The sequence below is a fragment of the Pelmatolapia mariae genome, linkage group LG5 (assembly GCF_036321145.2).
Source record: "Pelmatolapia mariae isolate MD_Pm_ZW linkage group LG5, Pm_UMD_F_2, whole genome shotgun sequence".
Classification (NCBI taxonomy): domain Eukaryota; kingdom Metazoa; phylum Chordata; class Actinopteri; order Cichliformes; family Cichlidae; genus Pelmatolapia; species Pelmatolapia mariae.
Genome location: NC_086231.1, coordinates 4,861,238 through 4,879,503, shown reverse-complemented (window position 1 = coordinate 4,879,503; position 18,266 = coordinate 4,861,238). Strand labels below are relative to the sequence as shown.

The 18,266-nt window shown below is 41.4% G+C and overlaps 1 protein-coding gene across 1 annotated transcript; it reads right to left on the bottom strand.

Annotated features, from left to right (window-relative positions):
• Positions 1–100: 100 nt before the first annotated feature.
• On the bottom strand, positions 101–14,946 carry igsf8 (immunoglobulin superfamily, member 8). Its single transcript, XM_063473405.1, has 8 exons — positions 14,800–14,946; positions 14,428–14,587; positions 10,743–11,123; positions 8,701–9,162; positions 5,431–5,609; positions 4,989–5,241; positions 3,637–4,083; positions 101–2,448 (listed from the first exon to the last, which is right to left on the bottom strand). The coding sequence occupies exons 2-8, from the start codon at positions 14,480–14,482 to the stop codon at positions 2,321–2,323; spliced, it is 1,905 nt and encodes a 634-aa protein (XP_063329475.1). The 5' UTR covers positions 14,483–14,587; positions 14,800–14,946; the 3' UTR covers positions 101–2,320.
• Between the last annotated feature and the right edge of the window lie 3,320 nt (positions 14,947–18,266).

The following is an 18,266-nucleotide window of genomic DNA, read 5'->3' as shown; positions in this document are numbered from 1 at the left end:
CCAATAACTCGGATGGATCCAGTTGCATCCAGTGTTACCCATTTCCAAGCTGTCTGCAGAAAACAGATGTTTGTTAAGCAGCAGAAAATAAAGCACAAGGTGACCCAGAGTGGTTTATTGGTCGTACCAACTGGCAGGTCTGCCAAAGCACCATAAGTAACAAACTGAGCAAAAGAAAAACAGCCTTCGTATATTTAAATGGCAGTAAGACGCATTCAGGAACAGTGGTATTAAAGCAGAGTAGACAATCCAAACAAAACATAACACCTTCATGAAAGGGTTTAATACAACTGCCGACAAAAACACAACTGATACAGAAGTTCTGATACTCTGCACGCGATGCGCATCAGCGCTTACAGCTGGCGGTAATTCTCAGGGAACAGAGATTGAAATGAATCGAGCGTGAGTCGAGTGACTGTCAAACACAGGGTGGGGGAAGGGCAGCAGGACACTGCAGCCATAAACAGGGATTAGAGATGAACACGCAGATACTCACTTTCTTCCATTTGAAATACCAGCCAGCAAACGCTACCCTGTGCTGCTAGGATGTGCACGTGCATGTGTGTGCGTGTGTGTGTGAGTGTAGCCGTGCGGTGGGCGGGTATGTGGGGGAACAAATCAGCTTTGAGCAGTTGATCTGGAACAAAGTGGCTCAGGAAGCGAGCAGAGCTGTGATTTTATTCCCTGATGTTTGTGACCAACATTTATAATCAGGGTTTCAGGGAGATCTAGAGACTCCAGCAAAGACAGAAAGTCGAGATAAAGTGAGAAAGCATAGCTCAGGGTAATCAAATTTAGAAATGTCAAACAACTAGTCATTTTAATGAGAGAGCCACAAGTATAACTAATGTTGCTTTCCTCTCCTTTTCGCTGAATATATATCTATCCTTAAATGATCGCACAGCGCAGGCCCGCTTGCACGACCAAACTATTTTTTAAGTGTTACTTTCAACGGGAAGAGGAGGATAGATTTCACCCGTTTTAAGTGCGCAGACACTGTAAATCTTTGTGGGTTAGCAGCGACAGCTATAGTCATAATAAGTCTTGGCAGCAGGCATGTATGGCCTGAACCACACGATAACAATGATGACGGTTATAGTGAGTTTTTACTACACTGTCTCGTCATATGACTGCACTGCTTGGAAAAAGTTTTCACCTCGGGGATGAGACTCATAAAAGACCTTACGCAACACAACAGTTTTCCTGTTACCCACCATAACGCGGGGGTTATTTGTCACAGTACAGTTTTCTATCTCAGTCACTTAACAGGAGCTTAGGAGCCATTAATCCCACAAAAAGAAAGAAAAACAGCAACGAAATAACTTCAGCTGGAAGAAAATCAAGTAAAAACATTCCAGCCCTGCTTTTTCTCCAAGTGCTTTAGAAAAGCAGAGCAGTCTGCTGCAGAGAATCTTAAAACACAGGTGCTTGCCAAATAAAAATGGTGCAATAGCACAGTCTTAACGCATTAAGAAAATAAAACACCTAAACTCCATAGAGTATTTACACATTTCAGCCCAGTGCATTGTGGGTATATCTTCTGTCTTCTCTTTGTCAAATCTATACAAATCTATCAGCCTGAAGAGAAAACTCAAGTATGAAGTACTCAGTTGGACAGCGTCAGAAAGTCCCCAGCCAGCAGCTTCCTTATTAAGTAACAGACAAAGACTTTGTTTACATGCAGAGCGCTGCTGGAACATCCCTACTCGTATTAACTTTCCAGAGGCTAAACTGCTCCCATCAGCAATCCGATGACTGTCTGCGGCAGCGCCTTAACCATGCATGTACATTTAGACATTGTTAGCTTTTGTGTAAAAAGAAGAACATGCACTCTGAGGAAGGAACAACTGGAACAGTATCAAAAACAAATCCCGGAAACACAGAACGGTCTTTGTTGGTCTTCGAGTCGATAGACAGTGACCTTAATACGCAGCATCACAGAAAGCATCTGATGAGTTAAGTAGCATGTGGTACAATCCTGCTGTAACAATATGTTGGGGGCAAGTTGGCTCAAAAGAAATAACACTTTCTCCTGACGCTTGAGACTGCAGTGCAACTGTGGCGGCAGAAGCCTAGCACACTATGCCTATCAAGAAAATATGTTTCAGATATAAAAATACAAGAAAGTATAAAACTGAATTTTTTTGGCATTGATCGTTAAACATGTAGGTCAGAACACAGAAAAACAACCAACGAGGTGACGAAAGTCATTTTCTACTTCATTTTTTTTTTCTTGAAGTTATTTTATGGGCCATTTCTTCCAAGACTACTTCTGCGTCGCCACTTTGTGAACAATCAGATTACAGACGGCGCCGGACGCCTACTTTCGAGCGCGCTGCCTCGCCAGGCGCTTCATGAAGCAGCAAGTTACCGTTGCGATGATGACGATGCCGACAAACAAGGCTGAAGAGATGCCAACCACCAAAGGGATGAGGAGGAGGTCAGCAGCTGAGGAGAACAGGAAATGAGAGAGAGCAGTGCGGTGATATAATCTGATGTGGATGAATATTGGAGAGCTATGAAAAAAAATGAGCTTTATTTAAATCAAAACAAAAAGGTGGGTCAATGTTTTAGCAGACGTGGATAATATAAGAACATTAATCTCCTGCTTTGATTAATCAGATAATTGACATTTGAATAAAAGAGAAAGGAAAAATCGTTTCTAAAATGCCAAGTTAATGGACTGTGCCACTGAAACCACGCCGCTCTGGTGATTCAGTTAACAGCTGCATTAAGTCGCAATGATCTGGGCCTAAATATGCTCTAGCAAACAGAAAAAAGTCATCAACTAACCCAAAAATATCGTGCTTGTGCTTTTGACTAATATTCTATATCATTATACATGGTAAGACACCTGATTTGTCAAACAATACATGCACCAAAGATACAGTGAAGATTTTTTTCCCCCATCCAGCCACCTGCATATGTACAGTAGCAGAGGATAAACATGCAGAAAGATTAATGTGTAATCTCCTCCAACTGGGATTCCTCTACCAGCACAACAAGACCTCTATTCAAGCCCACGCTTGCTTTATTCTACATACACCACATATTTTTCCATTAAACAATGACCTGGAAAACAAGGGTAGGTGGTTCAACCATTAGTTGAAATTAATTGCTGCTGTCAAGGATTCAGATCTTAGGTGTGTGTACAGTTTAAGATGTAAATACAGAGAAGCAAGCTCTGCAGTTTGCTACGGAGGTCAGGGAAAGTATCAAGGGTGAAATCAATCCAGACAAAAAGCCATCCTCTGGCCAACCTCCAGCTTGGGACCAAAGGTTTCCTATTTGACCCTTTCCTTGATTTTAGCTCAATCAGGAGCTGCTCAGCTCCCACCGTGCTCACTTTGGCCTGCACAATGAAGCAAGTTCAACATACACAGGTTAGCTATTCCTTATGGGGCTTCAATTACCCTTACACTGGCAATCAGGCTACATGCACGTTTACCTGTAAGAGGTAGAGCTTACAGCATCTGACCAATCAGAAACAGGACAGGTCTACAGGCAGCAGAGCACCTGATTTTACAAAGAAAGGTAAAACTACACTTTTACAAAGTATGTAGTAATAAAACCCATAATACAGATTACTATTATTACATTATTACTATTAACTTAGATTATTAGATTAACACTTACCTCTGGCATATAAGTAAACATTGACTGCATTTGACTCTGCTTTGGCCCCTGTTCTGTACCAGCCTCCATGCGGGTCCTGTCCCCACGCCTCGGCATGACAGGCATACATGCCCTGATCATCCGTCGTTGCCATGTGAACCCTGAGTCTGTAGCTATTAACTGACAGGCGGTCGATGCTAATCTCGCTATGGTTGATGTAGATATTTGAAACACCGTTGTACATTAGGGAAGCTATCAGCTTGGGTTCTGGTGGAGCAGGAGGTTTTAGCATCGCAGCGTCTGGTGCCTTCTTGATAACTGGTTCAGGGATTGGCCAGCGCAGCCAGTGCACCTGAACCTGGGCGGGACCTGTGGTGGTCACGGTGGTGTTGCAGATTAGCGTGACCGTGCTGCCTCTTTTCAGCAAAGGGCCGCGAGGGAGCTGAGCCACGGCTGTAACCAGGACATCTGTGGAAGAATGAGGAAAAATATTTTATGGAAGATAAACTAAGCAAAGTTAAAGAATGACTGTAGGAGCAGACAGAAGTTTAGCCAACATGCAGTTCTGTTAAATAAAAAGAAAATCACACACAGCTGAAGAAAACCAAACTGGCTTATTAAAAGAATTTCAGTAAAAGTGCTGCATATAGAATGAAATCTATAACACAGGGGAGAACTACGAATATTTTAGAAATTTTAAAAATACATTAGAAACTTAGAGAGATATGAAGCTGGGAAAGAGATTTCAGTATACGGTTGCAGATTTCAACAGCAGAGTGCAGCCAAATGGCCCACATCCCAGAGCTCCAGGCCACCAAGACACTCAATAAATCTGGAAATTTAAAACAATACAGCAGTTCCTGAAAAGTCAATATGATAAACAACGGAACGAACGAGACTAAAAGCCTTCACCCAGGGACATGAATGCTTGTACCAAACTTCATGTCAGTCCATGGTGGCAAACAAGGATTAGAAATTTCAAAAGTGACCAAATTTGAAAAGTCAGTGAGACTACAGGAAATGACATTCAGCATTCATCCTGAATGTCTTCAATCTGGAGCAACGTGGAAACCCTGCTGCTAGTGTGGTTGCAAATATTGGATGTGATCGACCGGACATTAAACAGCCTTTTGAGCGAGTAATTGTGCAGTGAGTTCATAGCCAGCGAGAGGTACGGCATATGTCTGGCCTCCTGCGCGCTACACCGAGGCAGCTCCCACGCATGAACCACAGCAAGTGTTTCCAGTCCTGAGCAAACATCTGAAGCAGATTACCTCATAGCCTTCCCAGCACTGTCCACAGTTCATGTGTGACTATGGCTTAAACTGGAGCATTCCAGTAATCTCAGCCCATGTGTGACTGCAGAGTCTCACCTTTGGTCTTCAGGTTGACGGTGACTCCCTCCGACCGCTGGGTGAGTGTTGCTGGCACAGACTGTCCGGGGTTTCTTCTTCCGGCGTACACACTCACCACACACCGATACACCCCTGAGTCGGCAGGCTGAGCTGAGAAGAGCTTCAGAGAGTACTTTCCCTCTGCTGCTTTCTCCATAGACCCACCACTAGCTCTGCTGAGGTCATCCCCCCAGCTCACAATGCCATTCGGGGTCATCTGGGCCACCTCCACCTTAACAGATATCAAAATGCGCCAGGAGGGGTTAGACTAGAAACTGAAATGTGGTGTGACACACCTGAAAATATTTCACATTTACCTGTCGATGGTTGAGAGGAAACACATACGTACTTCATTTACATTTTGACTCAAACTTTAACTTTTAATGGTCTGAAAACGTTAACAGAATAACAAGAAGATTACCTCGACTCCTCCGGCCCCGACTGAATCGCTGCTTACGGATCCCCTTTTCATCCACTGAACCAGCAGGCCTGAGTTGACTTCAGGCGGCAGCCCCAAAATCTCACAGGTCAGGATGAGAGGGGAACCGATCTGCAGAGTAACCTCCCCTGTGGGCGAGGATGTTACACGCATCGACTCGGCTGGAGAGAGGACGAGACAGAGTTTAAGTACCAGTAAATCTTCTTGGTGGATGGCTGCAAACAGCATTTAATCTGGACTACAACAGGAAAAATGTACTGCAGGTATCACTTCTGCTGAAAGACTAGTGTAGCTTCTTTTGTACCACACATATTTAATGGCCAGAATAAAATCGATATCACCTATCAAGTGTGTCGAAATAAAACAAGCAAAAAAAGACTTAAACCTAACATGACTACAACAGTACTTAAAAAATAAAGTATTACAATACTAATAGTAACCACTTTAACAATATTTCCACCTGTGCAGGTAATAGAGTGTAAGGGTTGGATGAGTGTAGGCGCAGGCTGTCAGAGTTCATCTGCTGCTGTTTTTTAGGAGATTTGTTTGTGTGATTTATTTTGTTTATTTGAAACATGAAAACATATCAAATGTTGCCATGAAAAAATAGTTTTTCATTTTGAATTTAATGGCAGCAACACATCTCAAGAAAGTTTTGATAGGCCGGAAAAGTAAGTGCAACTAAGAAGAAGCAGCTGGAGAAACATTTTGTTAACTAATTAAGCTGATTGGCAACAAGTCAGTAACATGACTGGGTGTAAAAAGAGCATGTTAGAGAGGCAGAGTTTCTCAGAAGTGAAGATGGTCAGATCTGCAGAAGATGCACTACATAATGTCATCATAAGATTGAAAGAATCCAGAGAAATCTTTGTGTGCAAAGCAAGAGGATGAAAATCATCAAATATTGGATGTCTGTGGTCTTTGGGCCCTCGGGCAGCGCCAGATTAAAAACAGGCACGATTCTGTCCCCAGAAACACTTTCAGGAATCGCTGTCTGTGAACACAGCTCACTGTGCCATCCACACATGCAGCTTAAAACCCTCCATCTCTGCTGGTATGGAAGTGCATTATGGACCCATCAATGCTGAAAGGTATACACAGCTTTTACAGCAACATGTTCTCCCATCCAGATGTTGTCTCTTATTAGGGAGGGCCTTCAATACTGACCTCCTCCAGCTATTACAACAGTATGGGTGGGAAATGGCCTGGCTGCAGTCCACACCTCTCATCGACTGAAAACCTTTGGACACTTCCAAAAGTCCAGCAGCTGGTCTGCTCAGTTCAAACATTCAATTTGTTTTCTATGTTCAACTGTGAATAAAATATGTTTGTGAGGTTTTCAAATTGGTCTATATTATTTTTATTTACATTTTGCACAGCGTCACAACCTTTGGGGAACCTGGGGCTGTATATAGATACTGTATCAACGGTGGCAAATGTAGCATTGTGGAAACACTGGTTGATTTTAAGTACTGGAGAACAAAACACCACTATGAAAGTTCCCTTTCTCATGTTTGAAGTATTTCTTGGTTAACTAGTGATCCCAGAGACCCATTGTGCTAGCTTTTCTCCAATCCTATTACTGGTTATAAGATGAGGATCTAGCATCATTTTATATCTTGCAATCAAAATTGTGAGATTTTGTTTTGGGGTTTGTTTTATTTTATGAGCGAATGAGTGTGTGCTGGGTTGGTGTGGGTGGGGCCAGCTCACACACCCATAAATCGCCTGCTGCCGCACTTTTTGGTCTGTTTTTAAATACTGTCCAACACTGCATCGTGTACATATACATGAAAGAAAAGTGGGTATTTATGTACACGTACATAAGCCACTGTCACACAGTATTTATTGTAACATTTTAAATAATCTACTGCACTCAACAACTGAAACAGTTAAGAGCCTATAACTGAAATAGCGCAGTACAAAACATGTGAGATTAAGCCGCTTGTGTGTGCAAAGCCTCTTCTAACCACAAAACGTCTCTACACAAACGATGCTTCTCAATAACAGACATTCATATCAACAAAAGGAGCTGCGTCAGCCTATTGTATTAGACAATTGTGTTAGACAATAGAGGCCAGAATACACGAAACCAAATGGCGCTCGTCAGTGAGTGCCAGTGTAAAAAATAAACAATGCATGCACTGATGAGCTCTGATGAGCTTTAACTCAACCAATTATTTTTCCTGAAGAAACACAATGTGACCCATTTTTTTTAAGCAAAAATATTCTCTGTATTTTTCTATTAGAAAACTTACAAAACATGCATCATTGCAGCGCATTAGAGATGTGCTCGAGGGAGGACTGACAGACACACCTGTGCTCTTTTTCAAGGAATCCAGCCCAGAAAAGCCAATGTGAGAAAAATAGATTACTTAATCCTTTTAATCTACAAAAGCGCCTCAGAATTTAAAATGAGCCAAACAGCAAAGCGACAGGCAGTTATTCATCTGCCCAGACAGCCTTCTATTAACCTTTTAAATCCACCTGAAAAATCCAAAAGATGAATGAGAGTTAGGCTGAAAAAAAAGGTGATGAGGGCCCTTTTTCAAGGAAAAATGCAAAAACTGAAAAAGAAATGGCCAAATGTAAGAATTGCTTAGCTTCTCGATCTTGCAATATGACAATAAAAGCTATTGTAATACTGATTCGAAGATATTCTTTACTGGCCAGAAAGTAATGGGATAATGGATTGCTCAAAAGTCTTCAGTTACAGCCGTAATTATTGGAATCCATTGTCCCAGGAAAAAGCTAAACTGTGAGATTGTTGCAAACAGTGCAACAAACTGCATACAAATGTGCATCCTGCTATTTAATCAGCTGCTTATCCAGCTAGTCAGCGAACTAATCACCCAGCAAACTAGATATCCAGTGAATAACTAAGACAAACACCCAGAGCCTGGGAGCTGGACAGAGTCCAGTTTACCCAAAGGCCCTGCAAGCCCAGGCTGACTGACACCACTTCCATGGCAACAACAAAAACACAATCAAGAGGCTCAAACTTACCAGCAGAAACACGACTTTGTCTTATTCCTCCTGCTTTGCTTTTATTCTCCCATTTGTTCTGCAGTGTAATTTATGATTAAATAAAAAACCTGCTGTGCGGTTTTATTACCAGCTTTACAGTTCATGTTGTTTCAACAACGAGCTGCAGTTCAATATGTTTGTTGCGACCTTGGAACTTGCCACAGGCTATCACAGCTTTGCCAAACGGCAGCACAGCTACTGGGGCAGTTTCTGAGTTACACTGACCTAGTTGCTGAACGGTCAAGTTGCCAATATCCAGCGTCCTCTGTGCGATCTTCTGCCACGATCGATTGGGGTCCAGAATCCACTGTGAGGCCTCGCAGAAATACGAGCCGCTGTCATCTGGCTGCACCGCTGTCATCTTCATCACGTACACACCCTGCCCGCCCTCGCCGTTTCTTTTCTCCAGCGTGATCTCCCCATCATCGTAGCGTTTCTTGTAGAAACGTCCGGGAACGACCCCGAGAAGCTTGTCAATGGAGATAATCTCTCTGACGGTGCTGACCTCTTCTCCGGCCCCACTCGGCGATCCCTCTGCACCACCACGCTTCCCAAATGTGATGGACAGATGGGTGAGCTGCTCTGATTGGATGCTGGCCGAGCACGTCAAGGTTAACGAAGCCCCCTCTGACACAGGTTGGCCAGTGAGTGAGCGGGAATAGCTGATCTGGAGCGTGTCAGGGATCACTGTGGGTGTACAAAGACAGACAATCATATTACATAGAGCACTCCAGGAGACATATGGGAGGAGAAAATATGTCAAATTCAATTTCTAATGCCTGTGTAGTGTTTAGATGCATCTATGTTTAGAGCAATAAAGTGAATCATGAAATGGATCTGCTAAGAGTGACTCCAGGCCTTTTACCTCCCTCTTGGCTTTGGGCACTTGGTTTGCCAAAGGAAGAGAGGATTAGTGAGCTAAGATACTCTGCTGCAAAACTAACACGAGGCAAACTCAGTAGAACACGAGGAAGATGACTCATAAAAAAAGAACTGAATGGGGTAAAATAACCCAAATAACTTTGGTAGATAAATCATGGTATAAGTGCAAAGAATTCAGGGAGAAATGGAAACAGAAAAGAAAAAGACAAACTCCAGATGGTGAGAAGAAATAATTATTTGGGATTCCTAAAGTTGCACTTAATCACTAAACACGACATCCTCTCTGCTGGAGTAGCACCGAGCAGCTGATGCAAGCTTCTCATACAGTTTGTTCTCCACTTCTGAATACATCACAGCTAAACTATGACTGGCATAAATTCAACGGTTCTACTCGCTGATATGAGTTCAACACCAAAACTAGTCTTTCTTTAGAGAACAGCAGACAGAAACGTGTTTTCTACAAACTAAGAACACTTTGTCTGAACAATATATACCCACATTTTTAATCTATCTAATGAAACTTTATTAAATAAGGTTTAAATCTGCCATTGCTGACATTTCCAGTCATATCCAGTTCGGTATCAAGCCCCGACTTTTTAAAACAGTTCTTCCCTAAAATGATGAGGCGCTGTCCTGTTAAGGGTTAAGCCATTTTATTCATGCGCAACTTTTTCATGTTTCATTTATCTATTTTTGTTTTGTTTTCCATGACGTTTTAACTCAAAGACATCAGACTGTGTCTGTTCTTTGAACGATTGTGGTTTAGGAACTATAAATGGATAAATATTCAGCTGTAATACATTTACAAATGACTAAAGTTCTGGTCAAAACATGTGTGGATGTGCTGAGTGGGGGTTTTCCCTCAGTAAAAGACATTTTTCAAGTGTAGTTTCGAGAGATATTTGCAGACTGTGAAGTTGCGACAAACACTGGAAATATTGGAAAGTTCAGTTGTTAATGATTCCCTGCTTGGATTCTTTTCATGTGCTGCATCACAGAGGTTTCACTTTCTATAGACTTCATGACTTCCTGCTTTCGGGAACCAGACCAGGCCTGGATATGTTCATATTCTTTATACAAACATAATAAAATTGCATGGAAAGGCAGAAAGGAAAGAATGAACTGATCTATAACGCATGACTCATCCTATTCCTGTGGGCCATAAACCTCCAGTGTTGCCCAAAATTATTGCCACTGTAAACTTTTGTGGCTACACCAACAACATGGGCAAGTATAAGCCTAACAAATGCAGTGTGTGTGACATCTCTGATAGGAAACAATGAGCTTTGGGACAGACATTTGTTGACAGTGACAGGAGTATATCGGGTATAATAATGCCAGCTATTTATATACCTGTAAGAACTTTGAGTCAGCTCATGTCTTACCTTTGACAGCTACTGTGGCACTGTAGTTTCCTTGATAGGAGCTGTCTGTGCTGGGAGTATAGCACTCATATTTCCCTTGGTCATCAGGCCGGAGCCTTTGGATGATCAGCCGGACCTTGTCCCCTGAATCCCTCTCCACTCTTACCTCCCCACTCGTCACACGTGCCTGGAACGGGGCGTAAGGGAAACCCTTGTCCCTGGTGGACACCACTCCCATCTGCCTTCCGGCGGCATCGTCCCTAAACAGAAACCACTCAAAGTCTTGCGTACGTGAGCCTTCATATCCTGACACAGCACAGGGCAGGGAGAGAGGGAAGCCAGCGACACGGTAGAGGGGTCCAGCAGGGACAGCAACATGACGGCACAGAGCATGCTGGAGCACTGGAAAAGAAAAACACAGCAGGATGGGGAAAAATGGCACATCTGGTGAGTGTGAAAGACCAGAAACAGTGTCAACTCGTCGTGGCGTGTTTGGTATATGGGCTCGGTGATCGATATCCTGAGCTGATGGCTGGCTAACAGGGAATCAATACTTTAAACAGCTGCAGAGAAGAAACACTCGTGCTGGCGCTCTAGGTGAGGTTCCTCAAAACAGAAAAACATGCTCAACAAATAAAATAAAATAATCTCAGTGAGCTCCTTAATAATGTTAGGCCATAGTATTATACACAGAGATTTCTACATTCACAGTAAATTTGATAGTGGCTGTATTATCTTTATGGTTTGTAAATATAAAGAATAAAACTAACTAGAAAAATCAAAAAAATGGAATGGATATTAGAAAAATCTGAAATGAAACATGCAAGGTCAAAGAAACAGGTCATGATGCATAAAACAGCTGCAGCTCTACTTTCTATCAATCAACTAACAACAAACACATATTTGAGCATTTCATTTCCAAATACAGTGACAGAAATATGATTATATGTGATGAATATAACTCCCTGGACAGGTTGCTAGTCTGTCACACCTATGGCCAATCGCCGATTTACCCAACCCCACTAACCCCACTGCATTCCATGTCTTTGGACTTTAAGAGGAAGTTGGAGAGAACATGCCAATTCCACACAGAAAGGCCAGATGCTGGAGTCAAACCCAAGACCTTCTTACTGTGTGTGTTAACGCCGCAACACCAGACTCTGATCTGCAGAACTGACCTTTATCTTCTTCAAATAAAAACTGGGTAATTAGCTTTCATGCTTAGTAGTTCTGCAATTGGGACTAACTTCTGCCTACTATAGGGATCAACTGTAAGTGCTGTATTTACAAAACAGTGCTGTTGTCAAGGTGTGCAAGCACATTTTTCGAGCATAAGTCAAAGGCATTTAGCAAATGGCGATGGAATAAGCTAAAGCTGGAACTGTAAACTAGAAGTCACAGTGAAATTGAGGGAGGACACCTTACTCAAGGCTAAAGTAAACCTAAAAATGAGTAAAGCTCCTTCCACGTCATCCTTACTGAGTGGCCGAGGAGTGACAGCAGCCAGCTTCAGGGTTGCAGTATCACTGTATTTCTGAGTCTCATGGTCTGGCTTCCCCTAAATTCCCAGAAACGCAATGAACTACTTAAACACAAACTCTTTTTTTTAAGCCACATGCCCTGAAACTTGTCACACGATGACCTTTATCTCTTATTTTTGGTACTTTCCAAAATATTAATTACTGACACAGAGTCTAATTTTAACAGGGTCTGCATTCTCAGAGAACCTACATTACAAATAAGTAGTTTCTCTTCTTTAAAAAAGGAAAAGAAAATGTATCTCAGATGAGATAACGCTGCTGATTTTAACATGAACTTTCACACAAAATACAGTTAGTTGATGACAAATGTAGGTTGCAAATAAATGTTTTGCTTGCTTTTAGCATGAGATACCAGCTGGTAAGTCTCACACTATCTACACAAATGTTATGTGAGTTAATTACACAAATGCAGGTTTCAAACAGCAGCAGGATCCATGCACGGGCCTCCAAAACAGCACGGTGTTCATTCATGAGTCCACTGACAACTTCCACTGGGTACTTCTCAAATTATATATATATATATATACACACACACATACATACATACAGATTCCTTTCTGTTGCAGGCGTACTAGCAACAGTTGAGATGTGTGAGAGTGCAACAGGTTTGTCAGCACCCACATCCTGATACCTCAGAGCTCCACATTGCAGAACATTTTAGCCCCTATATGAAACATAACACACTGGTTTTGGAGTGACATTTGCCAGTTGTTGACAACTTGTTAGACAGATAATCAATTACAGAACATGAATTGGCAACAAATTTCATTAGTAGCTTGCTGAGACATTGATTGTTGCAGACAGCCACCGGAAAGATAACAGAAAAAATTTTTTTTGAGGAACAATAATTCAGGTTCAGAACATTTTAAACCAAGAAAATAAATACAAAAACAAAGGTGATAAGCACCTTTAATATTCGGTAAACAAGTTCATTTTTCATTTGGTGCCTAAAAGCCAAAGAGAATCAGCATCATCAGAAAATGCAAATGTGATGCAACCAAAAACACACCCACACCGTGACATTGAACAAAAGCTCCCCGACAGCTAACACAGCCTCTTGACTCACTGAAACTGAATGATGAATACCTGAACAACTAGAAATACGAGACAAGTGCGTTCGGGCACTTTTGCTCTGTGTGCGCTCGCGAGTGTCCAAAAACAACCCGTGCGTTCTCACAGAGCTACACCCCAGTACAACACGCCCACAGATAATGACATGGGAGACTAGAGAGACTAGAGGCTTAAGCGGATCAAGTCCTAATTAACAATGGGCCCGGGCTGATAGGACTGGGGGGACACTGCAGCTTGTCATGATGCTCAGTACTGTCTGGATTACTGTCTGCGCAACAACGGGGCCCCTGAGTTTCTAACCAAGACTCCCACATAGAAACGCATGTTAAAACACAAACCTGTGACTAATACGGATCTCTCCCAGAGGAAGCCTGCCCGTCCAGTTTTTAAATGTGATAATTGGACTTATGACTAATGTGATGGAGATAAAAACTGTGTCATCCATATGCTGTTCTCCCTCTGTGGTCAAACTGTACAACTGACGTATATATCTAAAAGCATTTGCAGTTTATTTCCCCAATGCGCATCCAATGAGTCATTACTTTAAGTATCACAAATTTGTCTGATACTTTTATAAAACAATATCTCTGCAAGAAACACCTCAACTACAACGCTTCTGTGTTCAAATAGTGCATCTTAAACGTCACAAGGAACAGTAGTATGTCCACAAGAAGGACAGAAACCATAGAAACTCGCAGTTACACAAATCTCCAGCAACTACTGAGCATTACTATGGAGTATATACCGTAAAATATTATTATATAGCCATTATTTCCGTCTCCTACTCAACTCAACCTCTCCTAAGGACTTCCTGGAAGCCACACCCGCACACCCTAAGAGTTTTGTCTGATAGTAGACTTTCCTCGTATGTTTTTTTCTGCATTTGAACTTCAGGTATGAGGAAAAAAAGGATTTCCAGCGCTTAGGAATGTTTCAAAGATAAGGCAAACTAACAAGAACATGGTGAACCAAATCATGAAAATTAAGCCACCTGCTGTAAAGAATATGCAAATAAACAGTGTATTCGGTCACCATGCAATCATGCAAATGTACCACCATGTGACAGATGGTCAGAGAGGTACGGATGAACTCACCCCAGTGCAGAAACAAGAAAAACGCCGCTTTCATCGAAGCCATCATGGTCCTCATCTCCCCCCCTGATGTCCAGATGGATTACGTAGAGTCAGAATTCCCTCTCCGTGTTCCTCTGCTTGTTTAACGCCGATCATAATTCATCACCGCCGCCGAGACCAGCTGTGATCGCAGTATTTGCGAGAGGAATGAAAAACAAATGGGAATGTATAACAATGTAGCGATACACTGATTACACACACACACACACACACACACACACACACACACACACACACACACACACACACACACACAGGGGAGAGTCACCGCCGTCAGCTAAGAACAAGCCCGAAGGATATTAGTGCATATATAAATATGCAAAACATGATTACCTTTTTTTCATGCACCGCCACATCTCCATCAACAAGCCGTCTGCTCCATAATATGTCGGCCGCTTTCAGATTATACCGCCTCAAAAACATGCAGACCAGTCCAGGCGCGGAGTGGCTGGCATCAGGGGTGGGGAGGGGGGAGGCTGGTGTGTGTGAGTGTCTGTGTTTGTAACAAAGGGGGCGGAGCATGCATGGAACAGAGGCGAGCTGGTGTTATTGGTCAAGAAGGTGACGGTGACATTTTGAACCAATGATAACAAAGGGTGCAGAAAAGGCGGTGAGACGAGGCACTACCACAAGGTGGCGCCAGATGAAAACACGAACAGTCCGACTGCTGGAAAATTCAGGTGGGTCAATAATTCCTTATAGACTAGAGAAGTGTTTGGCTATTAAGAATAAAAAAAGTGTTCATTGTAAACAGGAAGTCGCAAGAAATAATAGCTGTAAACCAATGACTGTAGAAAACAAGAAAACGTCTTTACATTTTTACTTATATGACAGAACAGAAAGAATTTACTCTGAATGTTTTTTGTTTTGTGAAACAAAACATTCAGAATGAAAGCTGCAAATACAGAAAACAGTCAGACGCTAAGCAGAAAACACAGAAATGAAAACAGACTCCTGTCTTCTTTATTTAGTTGTTATTTCCAACAGGGTAATTAAAGCTGGATAAGATAAGCCTAGGTTATTACCCAGTGCATCTTAAAGGTTTAGTTGTTAATTAGTGGAGCGGTTGAGCAGTATGTATAATTGTCTATTAGACATATTGTTCAATGTCTCCATATTAACATGTTTGTTCCAAAATGTTTGTGCACTGTTCATTCAGTTCATTATCAACACTGCATTTTTAGCACTATCAATACAAAGACCAGCTATTTTCATGTGTTTCTGCATGGTAACTATGTTAGACCTAATCCATCTAAATTATTTAAAGCATGCCCATCAGACTGCGCTGTTCCAGTTTTTGCATTTATTTTTAAGGTTGCCATGTATAAATATTACAGAATAATCATAGGTGCTAGAGAATTTTATTAACTTTATGAAAAGGTGTGTAGCGTACAGCAGCCTTTTATTTTTTCATGTACATTTTTATGCATCATTTGGACTTGTTTTATATCTGAAAATGTGCACTAATGCACATGTGAAATATTAAAAAACAATCAGTCATCTTTATTGCTGGTACATTTCTGTTTCAGGAGGCTAAACATGGTGTGTGCAGTGCTCTATAAGCTTGTTATTTAAATAAATGTATAACCACCTACACAGAATGCATTTAAAGCAGTTCACTATATGATTCCTACAGTATAGATTACATGCTTTTTTTTACTTCTTCTTATTATAACCACTCTTCCCTATGTCAATAGCTGTAGACATATGATACCTGCATGTGACACCAGCATAGGGTGTTATTTTAAGAATGCCATCAATGCTTGTAGCAAATACATTTGTTTTGCAGCAGAATAAAACATTCTGTGAAAGATTCTAAAAAAAAAAAAAAGTATCCTAAAATGGCTTGAACAACATTACTGATGCCCATTAGAACCGCTGATAAATGGTAGATAACAATATTTCAAGCTAACCTTTGTTTTCAGTTTTCAGTATCGGTGGTAGCTTCACTCTCAGGCATTCACCAGATTTAAATGGAAGGGAACTCTTTGTGCTCTTTAATATCGATGAGTGCATCACATCAAACAGAGAAGGAAATGAAGAGAGATGTCTGAGGAGAGAAGAAGAAAGAAAAGAATTATCTTAAGCAAATGGTACAAGACCATTTCCAAGCCGATGATGCTTGGAAAGGGTCTTGTACCATTTGCCATCATGGCTTATATCATTAGGAAGTTTAGGAAGTTCAGACCATGACCAAACTAACTGGGCATAGAAGCAACACAAAACCTGACCACGGATTGGACAGAAAGACAGATGGAGTTTTCATAAACTCGAGGCAAAATGCTTTTTCCTTGGACAGATGAATGAAAGTCTTAGTTACAGGTCATGACTCCTCCAAGTGGATAAAGACCCTAATCATACATCTACAAGCATCCAAGAATGAAATGGCCCGCCATGAGCCCTGATCTTAATCCAGTTGAAAATCAAAGGAAAGAAATTTGTAGTTGGGCGAATGCATCCATCAAAGTCTTTGAAAAAACTGAACTGAAAATTGTAGAAGTCTCAGTAAAAATGTTGCATCCTACAAAAAAAGAAAGGTCCTTTTAAACTGGCTGGATTTACAAAGAGGGGACACTAATTCATCTGTCAAAATAACTTAAATAACCATTTTTTTCAAGAGTAGGTGTACATTTTATTTTACGATTTCATATTTTATGATTTCTCTGCTACTTTTCATGCCTACCAGAACCTGACAGTTAACTGTAAAATGATGCCCTTCCCCTCCACCCTCAGCTGCTTGCACAGGATTATGTTTGTGCATTTTGTGTGCAAATAAGGATTCTATAGTGCATGTGCAAATCCATGATATTCATTGTGACACTGCAAAGTTGCTCACATTTATGATGTTGAGCAGTTTTATGCAACCACAAGATGGTGACACTGAGTTAACATATAGGCCTTCAAACATCCACATCGTGCGTATGGATCACACGGCAAATAAGAGGTAAAAGAAATGTTTTATTTTTAAATATACATATTATTAATTAACAGATTGACAGACAGGCTATTTTTCAGTGTTACTATTAGACAGTTAATACTGTTTAATGTGTAATAATAATTCTTGTACTTTGATATCTGACAATTCTTGTTTGTTCCAAAACTTGAATCTTCCATAAATGAGGCTTTGGCAAGAAAACATTTTACAAGCTGACAGTGATGTAAAACAGCCATTAAACCCAGAAAACATTTCTGTGGCCTGCAAAAGCAGCGGTCCTACTTTCCCACATTCTCTGCCTCTTCCTTCTATTTCCCTCAAAGGAACGACAATAAATGAGTGTAATGAGTTATTATTACTATTACTACAGTTACTGTTTGTCCACAGTTGAAGTGGACTCTTGAGGAATGCTACAGCCAAGAGCAAAAAACTAAGAAAAGTTAGAGCTGAACGGGGGCAGGATAATGTCCCAAACAGTTATTTGTGGAAGGTTCATTAGCAGACAAAGCCAATCAGATAGCTTATCCTCAGAGGATCATTTATGGCATGAGATCACTCATTACTTCCTTTCCTTTCCTCACTATATGGAAACATGGATGACTTTACGGTGTGGCTCAGCAGCAAGAGAGGGGAAAGCATTAGGGTATTCTAGGTTAACAAGGCGGCAAGCAGGATGTGCAGACTTCAGCAGGAGCCTACACCAGCTCTGAGGGATGGCACTCATGCAGAGTAAACTTCCTCAGTCTTATGCCTTCCAATGTACTGCAGTTTTAACCAATCTGGACAGTTAGAGGGTGATGTAGTGTTATTTCGCTTCCAGCAAAATAAACCTCTTAGAGCTGCACTGATTTGCACTGTGTTTGCT